Source organism: Falco rusticolus, chromosome 13 (genome assembly GCF_015220075.1).
Source record: "Falco rusticolus isolate bFalRus1 chromosome 13, bFalRus1.pri, whole genome shotgun sequence".
Lineage (NCBI taxonomy): Eukaryota > Metazoa > Chordata > Aves > Falconiformes > Falconidae > Falco > Falco rusticolus.
In genome coordinates, this window is record NC_051199.1 from 18,687,508 (window position 1) to 18,702,574 (window position 15,067).

A 15,067-nucleotide genomic window follows, 5' to 3' on the forward strand; every position below is an offset into this window, starting at 1 on the left:
GCTGGCGGGGGCTACTGCGCATGCACCAGCTGGCCGCGCCGGGGGGCGGGGCGGGCTGAGGCGCCTGCGCGTCCGCGCCCTGCGCATGCGTGCAGCCCGCCGGCCGAGGCGGTGAGGGGAGGCGGCGAGGGGAGGCGGCGGTGGTCCTGCGGGCAGCCATGAGCGGGTTCGGGGCTGCGGCGCCGCCTTCGGGCTCCTCGGCTGTGGCGGGGGCCCGGAACGGCAGCAGCGACAGCCTGGAGAAGATCGACATGTCCCTCGGTGAGGAAGGCGCCTCGGGCCCGCCGCTGTGGGGGAGCGGGTGGAGGGGCGCGGGCTGAACCAAACGCTGGGGCCGAGGGGAGCGGAACGAACCAACAGGCTTTGCCGGCCCCGGCGCGGGCGGAACCAACGGGGGCCGTGGGGAGGCGGCCTGCGCCAAGTCGGGCGGGGGGTGCGGGGGAGCAGGAGCCTACCACAGCTGGAGCGCGGGGGGGCGGGATGAGAAGCTGGCTTCGGGGCCTGTGGGCCCGCCGCGGCGGGGACGGGAGGTGAGGCCCGGCTGTGTCCCCGGGAGCAGCGGGGCTCCCAGGGGCCTGGCCTTGGAGCATCGCCGTCCCTGGCTAAGGAGGAGCCGGATGGGTCCCCTTTGTTCCTTCTGGGTGTCCGGAGCAGGCTGAAGACCGGGGCGCTGCGTGCATTTGGCACCAGCCAGGCCCACGGCGCCCAAGCCTTTTGCTGGGTGGTTCCCGGGAGAGCGTCACAGGACCTCGCCTGGCACTCCTGGTTACAGAGGTGGGCGTTGTGAGGTTGCCACTCGGCTGGCTTTGCCCTTATTTTCTTCTCAGGTTTGGAAGTCGGTAATGGCAAGTCTCCTTTGTAACCCTTTTGCAGTACTTTACCAGTCGGATCAAGCGTGATGTCGTCTCTACCACATAGTTTCCTGTGACAATCAACCCTCTCTCCCTTGGCCTCCCATTGGTTGTGTGTTAATTGCACAGCCTCGTTACACATCTGCAGAGCCGTGTCTCTGGAGTGTGTCTGAGAAACTGACATCTGTGCAATTTCAAAGAGGTATCTCAGAGTAGATCTGGGACTATGCATTGAGTTCCCTTAACAGTTGGGGACACTTATGGTATGTTCCTGGAGTGCACCTTCCAGTTTAGTTTTAGAAAAAAATCAAAAGCCAGCTGGTTTTGTACACTCCAAGGCTGCTCCATGATGCTACCAGAGTGTAGTAGATGGGTACTATCAGGATATTCACTTCAAAAAGCAAAGTCATAATGTGAACTAGAATGTTGGCTGTAGGTTTAGCCTTTGTGGATTTGTACAGTTTTTCCTTCAGTAAATAATCTGGTGGAGTTCTTTGTTTTGGCAATGGAGATAACTCGTTAAATGACATTTAGAGTGAATGTGGAGTAGCATTACAGCATTCATATAAATCTAGTTTTATTTGTAGCACACTGAATCTTTGTTTCCAAGGTTATCAAGGTTAATAGAGTTATTGATTCCGAGTGGCCAGTTGTATTTTCGTATATTCCAATGTTTCTTGGCCAAGTTAATCTTTTGATTAGCCACTACTATGTGTTCTGGACATTGACTAATAGATTGCAAAGGGCTGTTGTGTTGTCGTGGTGATACCTTGTTTAAGAGGCTGTTGTGACCCACATCTGTCGTGATATCAAAAAAATTGATACAACATTAATCTAGGAAAACTTAAAAATCTAGATCTTAATATTCAGTATTTTCTCATACAGTAATACGCTTGGCTTTGTTGCTGGTGTGTTATGTGCAACTCATCTGAAGCTAAGCTTCCAGTTTGATAATGTTCCCAGATTATTCAGCTGTTCTAACTGTGGGTTTGATTTCTGATCTCAGGGCAGGACAGGAGAAAGCTGAGACACACTGAAGCAAACAAATGCGTAAAGTCCCAGATACCCTTCATTTCCCCAAATAAGAGAATAGCTGAAACTTAAGTTCTTCTGTTTAAAAACTTGTAACCCTGTGTGCATCAACAACTAACTTGCTAAAATGGGATTTAAGATGGAGCAGATAAAACTGTGAAGCAAGGAACTGCGGTCTTAGAGTGGTGGGTTTGTATCATGGGTACACAGGAATGGGAGCAGCTATTATGCAGAATTACATATTCTGTTCTAACAGTTTTGAAAGTCTCAGGTTTTGTGGAACATCACTTTACTATTGGTGCTACATTCAAATAATGCTCCTGGTTGAGTGCTGCTGTTGGCAGTGATAGTTACTGCTATTTTGGAGCTGTATACCCTTTTGAAGTGGCTTTGGTTTCCTTTGTTGTATAAAAAAGGATGGTTTGGTAATCCTTGCTCCAGGGATGATCCCTTTGGTAAAGAAGATTCTATAGAAGTCAAACCCTGAGTGACATGTATCAGTATTCCTTATCCTAATAGATTTTTTTCTGAATATTCAATCATTTTTACAGCAATGTAAGGTGATTTTCTCTTAGCATTACTTCAGCACTATACAAAACACTGGATAACAATGCTGTGATTTTTGTTTGGGTTTTGTTAAAATGGTGTTTTCTCTGTTCTGTGCCATCTGAGTCCATTTGAACTCAAATGCAGTAACCTCGTTCCCATCTATCCCTGACTCAAAAAAGGATGTCGACATGTTTGTAGTAGCTCCCCGTTGAAACATAACATTTTTATCTGTTATGCTGTCATGATCTAGATGCAAGAAACAGAATTTGGCACTTTGATTTAAGATCATTAAGCTAACAGTCAAATAAAAGCCTGCCACACATCTGTTGCTTTGCTCTTGTCTCCTGAGCCAGCTATCAGGTCAGTGAAGGAAATCAAACTGGTGTGGTGTGATTTGCACTTGACAGACCTGCTGCTGTTCACTTTTCATCAGCTTATTACCTTACGTGTATTCTTAAGCTGATTAATAATTTGTTCAGCATTGTTGCCCTGGACAATAGGTAAGATGATTTTTTGGATTGCAGATACCTGGGGAGAGAAGTCTTGTTTGCTTTTTTCCTATCATGTCAACCTTGGTGAACATATGAAGATAACTGGTAGGCTGAGTTCTTGCTGTGTGATTTTCCTTAAGTAACTTAGGATGGAAGAGCTAAGTCTTGAACCAGCATTTTGTCTGGAATCTGCAAAGTCTGGGAGTGAGATGGGATTATTTTTTCTTTAATGGTGTATAAAAACTAATGACTCATTCAGTTTAAAATTTAATGCTGGGCGGAATGCCATGATCTTTCAAGCCTCTTGGGTTTTTTGGATGTATGCAACTGCTTCTCTTTTGCTAGGGCGTTGTATTATTAAGCAAGTGCTGTAAGACTAACAGGGACTGGATGTTTTATAGTGATAGTATTTCTGGAACCTTAACTTGTATGTGCTAGCCTTGCAAGGTTAACTGGTCTATTTGCCAAGACTCTTAAGCTGCTAAAGTTTTTTCTTCAGAGCTAGAGTATATCTGCAGCGTGTCAAATTCTTCATTTTTTGTTATTCTTACAGACGATATAATTAAACTGAACAAGAAAGAAGAGAGAAAGCAATATTCCCCTAAAATGAAAAGAGGACTTCAGCAGAATCGAACTCGACAGTTCAGGACACCAGGCTCCAAGTGGGGAATCCAACAGCAGAAAGGTGCCAAACATAATGTGGATTGTGCAGTATCTCTTTTGAGCTGAAATGTAACCTAATGGAATGTATGGATTGATACAGTCAGTTCAGGTGTCTTTCAAATATTGTTATGTGTAGTTTTGATTATAATTTGATTCTTTTTGATCCAATTATGTTTGGTTTTGTTTCTGGTTCAGTGTGAGAAAGTTACTGACATAGGAGCTTAGCTGCTTGAGGGACGTTAAGTCAAGGAAGAATTTACTTACTGATTTTTTTTAAAAAAATTATTTTTAGAAATTGTGTTGATACTTTATCCCTTCTCAGAGATGGATAGAAAGAGTGCTTATATCAAAGCCTGTATATTAGGAAATGGGGAGGCCTTGCCAGAGCTCAGGGCTTTGTGCAAAAGATCCAGCATATTTATATTTGCTAGGTAGAATTCTCGTAGTAGGCCTTCCCAAAATAGCTGTTTCTACAGACTGTAATGCTGGTTCTGGGATATATAAATGGATAGTGCAGAGTGTCTGCGTTGGCTTTTCTTGTTAAGAGCTTGGGACACAAAGGAAGTACTGTGTCAGCCGCCTTAGCCAATATTTTTACAGTGGAATACAAAAGGGTGGGGAAAAAAATCATATAGACAGGGAGCGAGAGAAGTGCACAGTAACAGCTTTACTTGCAGGTTCCCCGAGTTAACTGTCATCAGGTTTTTTGTGATAAACAAGGGTCATATTCTAAAATGATTCACAGGTTTTAGTCCAGTACTTGGCCAGCGCCTCTTTGAAGTATAGGCTGGTTTTGCTTACATTTAATTTTGAAAAGTACTTTTTGGCACTGGATGATCAAAACATAGAAAAGTACTGTCTAATCAGAAAGCTTACTTCAAAACAAGCTAATTAGGTGTTTAAGTTAACACATGCAATTTGTTGTTTAGTAGCATTCATTTAAAATGAATACACATCTGTCTGGTGTATTCACAGTGATCCCATTCTATTCTTTGTTTTGCTTCGTGTTTGTTGTAGCAGCAGCTGGTAGTTAGCACCTTAGAGTAAATGTCTTTGGGGATCAGTGGAATGTCCTGTTGCTCAGGGCTCAGAGGAGTTTTGCTTTTTATACAGGCCAACATAGCAGTGTTACTTGCGCATCAATTGGTGACAGTGCATCAGTCAGCCCAAGTATAAGAATATTGGTGTAGGTGAAGAGTAAGTGAATTTAAGTTGTAGATTGTCAAACATGTAGGCTTCTATTTATGACCACTGTTGTCAAATGCAATTGTTTATGATCTAAAGGGCACAAAAGAAGGAAGTATTAGAATTTAAAGTTTTAGGAGAAAACTGAGCTGCAAATATAAAACTCTAAAGACGACCGTCTTGGCAGCTATTTTCCTTCCATGGAACCCTCCCTCCTTGCTTGCCCTTGTTCTAGGAAAAAGCAAAAAAATTTTTGTAAAATGGGCTTGCGGCATGTTGAAACATTGTGAATAGCTTTAACTGCTCCTTCCTATACAACTCTACACATTTTCTGCTGTTGAAAGCAAACCTCTTTTATATTGTTTTTTGAGCAGAAGATTAATTATTCTGAGCATTCTGCTTATTAGTAGCTTATGACCAACAGATTTATTGCTGCTTTGTTGCCATTGAAGTTACTCTGATAAGTTGCAAATTCTCAGTTGTTTATGGACAGCTACAGAAACCACAAATGATCAACAGAATTCAATTCTTTGCGGTTTTAGAAATGGCTGCCAAACTCTGGAAAGAAGCTAGGAACTTGAGCTAGTACTCTTTTAAGCATTCGGGGGGAGAAACAGAGAGAAGAATATGGTTCTTTAAATAAAAGTTGTCCTTGGTGATACACAGAATGCAACTGCACAAAACCCTGTGCAGCCTGAGCTAACTTTGAAGTTGTCATTTTTTTGAGCAAAGATTGGTCCACAGAGCTCGTAAGGTCCCTTTCAGCCTAAGTAACCCTGTTTCTCAGCTTTTCTCTTTGAAAAGATTATTTGCTAACCACCCACAAAATGTGGGTACATAGCAGTTTCTCCATGGCAAATTTATCTAAGCTGTGTTTTGGTCCATAGCGTACTTCATGTGGTGGCTCCTGCCTCATGAAAAAACACAGATTTATTATCGATGCTATGAAGTCAGATATGTCAAAATTAATGTGTCTGTTGCTATAGCGCTGACTCCTTAGTCTTAAACTTATCTTGCAGTCTGAGGTTGTAGAGGGGATGATACTCGGGGGTAAAACTGAAACATGGTTGTTATTCATAGTGTGAGGCTAAGTGGCTCCAGACAGGGTTAACCAGACCCTTGTAACTGGAGATCTGAGATGTTTATACTACAGACCTCAGACTTAAAAACCTTTTATATTCAAAGGCTGCTTTCCATTCTATTTCATGCAGACTGCCATGCCGACTTCTAATTGAAAACACTTTAAATGTGATGTAATTCATACGCTGTTTAATATGGTGGTGTGGGCCAATTGCTATGTTCTTTTTTCTTAAGTCATGTCTTGGGAACCACTGATCTAAATAAATAAGCTTTGAAGTTGCTTTTGTTCTTTTTTTTAATAAAACTGGTAATTTAAAGTTTGCTGAATGGGTAGAGAGCTGGGGGTTTATTTTGGTTTGGTTTTGTATTATTCAGTGCTTGGTGAAGTTCCATTTTGGAGTATTTTGGTAGTTTTCTATGCCAGAATTAAGTTGTCCCTGTAGACATGTTAGCAGCAGAAATTAATGCAATGAACTAGAGCAAAACTGTGATCTATACGAGGAGCTGATTATTGTTGTGCTAGGGCTTGGGCCAGACCTGCTAAAATAACTGAATGACCAAATTGTCTTAAAAAGTATAGTGATAGGTTCTGCTCTAAGGCTTGAAGCCTGCAGCCAAATAACTTGCATTGCCTGCATAGCATCTTAAAGCAGTAAGCTTTTTCTTTGAATAATAATTGTTGAACTTCTCATGCTTGTTGCAGGTTATGGTAAAAATCGTTTGGGACGGAGGAAGAAGATAGCAGGGAAGAAGCGTTCTTATGGAGTTATAACCGGCTTGGCAGCCAAGAAAGCAGTGGGTTCACACAAAGGAATTAGTCCCCTGAACAGGCAACCACTTAGTGAGAAGGTAATTAATGCAGTTCTAGTGGTTTATGTAAGAACAGATTAAAAAAAATTAAATACAATGGCTTCAGCACAGTGTTACTGCAATATAAAATGGAAACATCTGGTACAGCCTTTTATTAAATTAGGGATGTGTTAGCTGAGTTCTTGTTTGTTAGAGGGGTGGTTAATGACTAGGTTGAAAGTTGTTTTAACACTTAATTGGGTTGCAAGTGATGAAAATTGAAGTACAGAAGTGTGTTCTGTGCAAGCATGGAGATAGTAACTGTATTTTTACAAGAAAAGCTCACTTATTAGGATGTCTTGTATTTGCATTGCTTCGTTACAAACCAGTGATTCAGCCAGCATCCAGACCTTAAGCATGTACAAAAATGGAAGCTTTTGTAAAATACTTAACTCCATCAGTAGGCTCCCTCTTCTGTACTCCTCCAGTGTATTGTCTACTCAATCTCATTCAGTATTGTAGGATGGGGATTGCTTTTGGATTTGTGAAGAATAATTTTAAAGATGTGTGAAGCATGTATTTTGTCAGTTTAGGGAGATATAATAACCAAAAAGTAACTGCTAAGCTCTTGGGGTTTGTTTTTGGTGGGGTTTTTTGGTGGGGGCCGGGGGATGGGGGGGGGGAGGGTAGCCTGGAAAGGAGGGGAATATATATAACTCATGCAAGTGTAGAAGTTATTTTCAAATTATACTAGACTGTGAAAGGTAGGCAAAGCCAAATGTATTCTCTATGCAGTTTGTAAATTGGAATTGAAGGAAAAGTGTTTGTGCACAGTATACATATATGCTATGTATGTTTACTGTTTTTTAAGAATGCACAGAGGAATTACCCTGTTTTGAAAAAGAAAACAAACCTGCAGAGACAATCTGAAATGCAGAGAAAACAAGCTCCAGCCCTTAGGAGGCCTGCCCCACTAAATAGAAGGTAAAATACCAACTCTGCTTTCTGAACTGTTCTTGACAACTTTCCAGTGAGCCTTATTTGATGGGACTGAGTCCAGGAGAAGATGGTAGGTACTAGCAGTAGTGACACATTCAAGACCATCATGTGTATGAAGTTCTACAAATTTGGAAGCCAAGCACAGAACAAATGTGGTCTCAATACAAAGCCAGATATTTATTACCATGTAGAGCACTCTGTTTGTGAGCACCTGGTATTCTGCCTTCGTTTAAATCGTAGGCAGCCTATATGGAAATGGCCAATCTGGATTTTGGTAGCTTTGAAATAAAAGCCATGGGTTTCTGAACTTTCTACATAAAATGCCTTTGTAGAAGCTGGTGCCATCTTCAGTTTCATGGAAGCTATTGCATGTTTTATTTGTGCTGGAATTAACATGCCTGTTTTAAACTGCATCTTAACTGGTGTCCGTGATGAAAATTCTTACTATGTGACTATTGTAGAAAGTGTAAGCAAACTTTCTTTATACATACCAAGACTTGTTTTACTTTAATCGGCAACATTTAAAGTGCTGGAGGATACTGAGTGAAGTAAAAAGCAGAGTTAATGACCATACTGTCCTGTGAAGTACGAGTGTTACGCTTCCAAGTAACATAAGTGATTTCTCCATTTGAGTAATGTGATTTTTTCCTAGTAGATGAGCAGCTTATTGCAACTGAAATGTTCAGCCTCAAAGAGGCAACGTTGCAGATGTCCTTAGGGATGTAGTGGGCTCTAGCCTGCCTTCTGTCATAGTCTCTCTAAGATGTTATCTTTGGAGCCTTTGATAACTATACTTTAATAAATATTACAGGAATAACATGCCATCCACTTTTGCCAGAATTGGAAACAAACTAAATCAGCAGAAAGACACTCGTCAAGCAACTTTCCTGTTCAGAAGGGGCCTGAAGGTAATAAAAATCACTGAAAACAACAACAAAATTGTGCCACAGGTTCTAAGCTAACCTATAACTCTGATATTAATGAATCAACTCTGAGTATCAGAGCTGAGTAGAAACTTTAGGTGGACTGGGAAATAGGCACGGGTTCTTCTAGGCGAATGTACTTGTCCTTTTCAGTTACTGTAACCTATTGAGTCTTGCTTCCTGTTCCAGTGTAGCCGGACTGTTCAGAGGGGCATGGATCTTGTCAGAATGTTTGACGGTAGTTGCCACGTATTAATTTTTCCTTTTAAAAGTAAATGTTGGAAAGCACTGTACAGCTTGCAAAAGTTACCTTTGGGTGAAGGTTAGAGCAGAAATGTGTTTTAGAATCTGATTATGGGGTGGTTTGGGTTTTTTTTAAACTTTTTTTGGGATGTGTGTATATATTCTAGTTATTTAAGTTATTATTTTAGTTACCTAAGTATTTTTTAGTTGTTTTGAGTAAGATAAAGAGAATAGAGAGTGTGCAGTGCATGATAAGGGGTGTTCTCAGTTTTCATTTGTACCCACATTCTATGTCTGCCATTGTTGTGAATGTAAGTAGCTGTTGTCTTCCATCCACGTGGATTGTGGAATTACGGACAGGATCAGGAGGGAGAAAACCAAAACCAAAGTCCTCTAAAACAGTAGTGAGGCTTAGTAGCGTATTGGATATTATATATGTTAACATTCATCAGGTTAGGAACTAGCCTGGTTTTTCTTGCTGGCCTGATAACATTTTGGTGTACCTTGGTAAAGTGTATGTTTGCTGACATGGTCCTCAAAAATGTTTCCATCTATTGGTTAAGTTACTGTCATTGACAATTTTTAAATCATTTTGTGTTCTTAAAGTAATTTTTTCCCAATGTCTTACAAAGGTAGTTGTATAGCTATCTTTGAAGTCTCTGAAAGTACAGCCCCATTCGTGCAGAGCATACAAACAGCTTTAAATTTCTGTTTTTTTAACTGCTATATTTCCAGCTGCTACAATGGGAATTGAAGCAGTATTCAAATCCAGTGTCTGTATTGATGTGTTTTCAGGTGCAGGCCCAAGTGCAGTCAACAGATGATCTTGATAATCAGACAGTAAAGAGAACTCGTCAGTAAGTATTTAATTTGGAAAACTTCAATTTGGTTACTCATGATTCTTGTTTTAGCTGTGGCTTCCTGGCTATGATAATTGAATGGGGTTTTCCCCCCCCTGCAGGCATCAGCTGAGTGACAGTGAAAATTATCTTCTGATTTAACCAGGAGGACTTTGTATAAGATGCTTGCAGGAATGAGGGGGAAGGTGGTAGCTTCAGAGGATCAGACTAATCTCTACCACTTGTGAATACTGCATAGACTGGAAAAAAAATTCAAATGTCAGTGTTCTCCTGAGCTCTTGAAGTAATTTCTATTTTATTTAAAAAAAATAAATATATATATATAAGCCTATGGAGCAGTTTGGAAGTAAACAAGGCACGCCACAAGGTAGATACTTGGCTTTCCGCCCACGTATTCTTCCCATATCATTCTGTGCCTGTTAGGCTCTTAGCCTGTTGTGTTACTAACAAACAAGTTGCCGAGTTGTGTTACTAGCAGCATATGCCACAGACCTGCAGTCTGCCACCTCTGGTTTGCTGTGAGGACCATTATGGCCCCATCTGTGACAAGGAAACCGAATGTTCTAAAGAAGTGAACATCTCAACCAGTGCTGTAGTTCTGGTACACCCTGCCAGCATGTGATGTAGCACTGACCTGAATAGGTTTAGATAATGTAAAAAAATACAAGAATCAATAACCAAGCTTCTTGTAGATTGTTTGACTGCTTGTGGTGTTCATACTGGCCTATATTCTGAAAGCTTGTACATTCTTTACTAGCCAACATTTTGGACACACATTTAAAGGTATTGAAACTTCTGCCACATTTTTGTAAGTGATTTCTGTGTTTTCAAACTAGATGGCGAACTTCTACCACAAGTGGAGGGATTCTGACTGTGTCTATTGACAACCCAGGAGCAATCATAACCCCAGTGTGAGTTTTCAGAAAAGTTCTGAAATGTTCTTAAGTAACTGAAATCACTGTTCTGAGCCGTTTAGTAAGTTCCTTGCAGATAGTATTTCAGGTGATCTGAAGGTCACAGCTTTTTGCGAAGATTTCTAAACCTGCCCCGTTTCCGAGCTATATTTGTATTAACATCACAGCTGGATTTCACAAGGCATGTCCCAGTTGGGGGCTTGTTGTGGTGTATAAAGTTGAAGAGTGGTGGGCTGATAGATTTTCATCTTGCCTGCCTTTCCCAAATCACTGTATTGCAGCTCTTTTCCTTCTCTATCTGAATGAAAATGAATGAACTTCTAGTTGATGAGTGATGGTAATAGTTCCTCCCTGATTCATAAAGATATTGCTGGAGTTGTGATTAAAGAAAGCATTGCTTTATTTGTCTTTGGGAAATTGATGGTACTGTTGTTTCTTGAGGTGTTTTATTTTAAAAATCTCTTGAGTAGCTCTTTCATTAGTAGCATTTTACCTATAAGGAAGACTACCAATTGTTATTTTTTGTATTTGTGGGAATAATTAACCGCAAATGATGCGTTTGTCAGTAGGAGAGAGAAAAGATAAGATGGCTTCCGGCCGGGACACTTGCTGTCTGAAAACAATTACAAATGGTACCCTTTATAGTTCTGCTTGACTTTTACCTTCTCGAATTTGTGCCTTCCAGCTATTCATCCAGCCTGATCAAATGGCTTGATGAAACATTCATAATGCTATCTGCATTAAGGCTTTATTGCATAAAACATATATTCACTGTGTCCTTTGTAATATTCTTCTTTCACAGTTCCCAGAAATTACGATTAACTCGTACTCCTGTGCCACCATTTCTGATGAAGAGGGACCAATCTGAAGAGAAGAAGATTCCTAAAGGGGTTCCATTGCAGTTTGATATCAATAGTGTTGGCAAACAGGTAAATGCAGTTTCTTTCCTTAACTGTGGAAGTAGTTCCAAGACAGATAAAAGCCAGTGAGCCAGGCACTTTCCTCCTAGGCTCACTAGTGACAGAAAGAGGGAACTAGTGTCTACTTCTTGTTTCCACTTCTGGTTCTTCCATTAACTTGCTATGTAACTTCAAGCAAGTACCTAAACTCACTGTTCCTGTTCTTCTACTTCATGTCCTGCATGCTGACATGCTTTAAATGGGATGTAAAATGTTGACTATTTCTGAAAGCCTTCTGATGTTCCTGCTGTGCTTGAATCAACAACCGTGTATAATTCAGGGATGAGCTTCTTGCAGTTGTGTAATGTGCATGGAACCCTGACAGCTGAATTTATAAGGCAACTTTTGCTATGCATCTAGGAAAAAAAGTTAAATGTGATGATGTAAAGGCTTGAAAGATGAGCAATTTTTCATAAGTTTCATGAAGGCAGGCAATTTGGTGCAGGAATCTTGGTGCTGTCATTGAAGGAGTTCTCTTATAATCAGCTCCTTACTACCAGCTGTAGAAAACTACATGAGGTCAGGGTGTCAGTCCGGATTTGTTCCTTCCATGAATAAGCAGTATGTCAAAAATAGTCTGCTACTGTATTGTGAAAATAGTTGAACTTTTGGACTAGATTCGAGTCTAGTGCCTCAACTGGATGGACTGGAAAGCAACCTGCATTAACATGGTTAGAATGCTGCATTTGTTGAAGTTGCATAGAACCTGTGTGGGGGAAGTGAGTGTAGTGAAAGCTCCCTTTTTCAGTCCGTCCTCAGTTCAACTTACAATATTTTGAGTAGACTTTCAGTTTTGACATTGTACATTGTGTACCATGTATTCTTAACAAATTCTGAGAAATGCTAGCTCTTGATGTATAGTCCCATCTGATTTTTTAAATGATGCAGGAAATAATGAAATCAAATCAAACTTCATTTTTTGGGGTTTTTTTGTTTGTTTGTAAATCAAAGTAAGGCAATTAAGAATTCAAGTGATGATATAAAATGAGGAAAAAATTATTCTTGTCTCTGTTACCTTGATTACATTAACCTAACATCTTTTAAGTTTATGGTTAAAAGACTTTATTTTTCAGACAGGGATGACATTGAACGAACGTTTTGGGATCCTGAAGGAACAAAGAACAGCACTGTCGCAGAACAAAGGAAGCCGTTTTGTAACAGTGGGTTAACCTGACAGATGGACTTGAGCACTGATCCCACCTACCTAAGAAACTGAGATAAAAGTGGGCAAAAGAACACAGCATATGTCACTGAAATTCTCTAGACTTTTTGCTAAAATGGTGGCAGAACTATCTCTCTTTATTACTTTTACTTCAAATGGTAAAAGATACGATGCCCTGAGGGGGGAAAGTGGGGAAACTGATCTGCTGGAGTGGCACCATCACCTGGTTGGAAAAGATTACATGGCCCAGCTGATGACAAACACAGGTTTTGGTTCATCTTGCAAACATGAATTTTAAAAGTTTTGGGCTTGGGGTTTTCTTGTTGGGGTTTTTTTTTTGTTTTATTTAGGAGTGCTCAGTATCAGTTCTTTGACCCCTCTGTTATGGTAAAGATTGTGTAACTGTTTCATTACAAACCCCATTTTAGGGTTTTTTAGGGACTGGCTATGAACTTTCCTTTGGACTGCAGTTTGGCACAGAGCCTCAGTCCCTGAATACTTTGGTAGTGATGTAGCAGCATTTTTCATGGGAGCATTGGTTGTACTTCTTTGTGCTTTTGAAGTTCAATTTTTTTTCCTTTCTTGAAAACTTAATGTTTTGCATCCTCACTTTTTCATAAATAAAGCTATTAGTTGAGACCCAAAATATATAAAGGGGATGGGGACTATTGTACTCTTATCCTTAAAAGTTTCTAGATCATATTGGAGGAATACTGCACAGGCAGTGTGAGAGTAATTTATATTACAATTAGCTCAAGTTCATCTTCCTCCTCTGCAAATGGGGTATGCCTGTCTCCTATTTTTTCTTTAAACTTTTGCTTTCTATTTGTTTTTTAAGTTGTTTTTTTCCACAAACTTAATGCAATAACTTCATATTTTTGAGTAATTTCATAGGAATAAATGCAACAGTTTACAGGGAAGTCAGTGGTATGGTAGAGTTCCTTACCCTCCCAGACAGAATTGTTATCTTTCATACCTTGCCCCAGAGGGTTTTCTCTGGCTCTTAGAAATAGCCAGAGGCAGGCAATCTAATGGCACTTGTTTGTATATACCAAAGAGAGTAAAGATGTGAAGCTCATCAGAAGTGGTCAGACATCTTGAAATTGGCTGAAAGTAGGGAACATTGCTGGAGGAAAAAGCCCTCAGTTTGCCAGTATGTGTAAGGCATTAAGCAAGAGCATGTAGTCACTTGCTTTAAGCTTAGTTTTGTGCCTCAGAATCTGCAGGATGGTAACAACTGAAACATCCTCAGCGTCTATTTTTATGATCCCTAAAACTGAGGCACCTGTTCAGAATTGCTTCCAGACCAAGAACTGATGAACTTAACACTGTTCTATAGCAATGAGATTTAGGTGCAGTTAGGTTGATTGGCTTGCTGCATCCAGAAATGTTTATGGTCTTTGAAGTAGGTTTAATTCCTTTTATTGTTCTTGAAGAATTTACATTTGACTTCTTACAGAGGTGGTTTCCTTGCATTTTTATCTCAAATTCCAAGTTAACTAGCATTTACCAGGAACTTCAACGTTGAAGAGCATTTGACAGTAGAAGGGCTTTTGTTTGTACAGCAGTTTTAAAGTCAGAGTGCATCCTGATGCTATATAGTACTTAAACCCTTATTTTTAATGTTGAAAGATATACCTTAGCAGAAACAAACTAAACGTAATGGTGTTAAGAGATTTTTCTTAATTACTAGTAGGATTTTTTTTTTTTTTAAAATGTCCCACTGTTAGAATTTGAGTAGATAAAGTGGTGTCAGTCACCTTATTTCAGTGTATACATTTTCCATGTGCCAGGATGCAACAAAAAAAAATCTTTTGCATCAGCACAGATGCAAAACATTGATGCAATGCATCAAAAAATGCTAGTTTGTATTTAATGAGAAGATGCTTTACACTGTACCTTTTGGTATTTTTTGGAGAAGTTATTACATTTGATCTATTCTGAAGCTGTTAATTTTTCTTTTTTTTTTTTAATAAAAAGTTACAGTTTCATACTGTCTTGTTCCTGTTATAACCACCTGGGCGATACATCGGTTATGTGATTTTCTGGTATCCTTCAAGGGCTTCTTAATTATTCAATTCTTATTAAGCCGCTATTTGGTATATTGTTTGGAACATTTAATTCAAAGAGGGCTTGCATTCATTGCCCAGCTTAATAGCCTGAAAATTGAGCACCGTATAAGCTCACTTGCATTTAAATGTGTCAGCTATGAACCTATTTTTCAGTAGCACCGTCTAATTTAGTGGATTGGCGTGATTATAGTACCAGCTCCCTTAATCTTCAGCCCAAGCACTGGTTTTCGTGTTGCTGGAGCATGTCTTGCTAGCAAGAAGTCGCTGCCTGGCATTGCAGGATCAGCGGGAACGC

General features: G+C 40.1%; 1 protein-coding gene across 3 annotated transcripts; it reads left to right on the plus strand.

The window, feature by feature from the left end:
- The first annotated feature begins 81 nt into the window (after positions 1 to 81).
- FYTTD1 (forty-two-three domain containing 1) lies at positions 82 to 14,409 on the plus strand. Of its 3 annotated transcripts, none has more exons than XM_037406337.1 (10): positions 82 to 261; positions 2,957 to 3,028; positions 3,477 to 3,608; positions 6,555 to 6,700; positions 7,512 to 7,624; positions 8,451 to 8,547; positions 9,601 to 9,662; positions 10,502 to 10,576; positions 11,382 to 11,508; positions 12,616 to 14,409. In XM_037406337.1, the coding sequence occupies exons 1-10, from the start codon at positions 159 to 161 to the stop codon at positions 12,619 to 12,621; spliced, it is 933 nt and encodes a 310-aa protein (XP_037262234.1). In that variant the 5' UTR covers positions 82 to 158; the 3' UTR covers positions 12,622 to 14,409. The 3 variants fall into 3 exon arrangements, with proteins under 3 accessions (XP_037262234.1, XP_037262232.1, XP_037262233.1); XM_037406335.1 differs by having other exon boundaries at positions 83 to 261; positions 12,612 to 14,409; XM_037406336.1 differs by lacking the exon at positions 2,957 to 3,028 and having other exon boundaries at positions 85 to 261; positions 12,612 to 14,409.
- Positions 14,410 to 15,067: the final 658 nt, after the last annotated feature.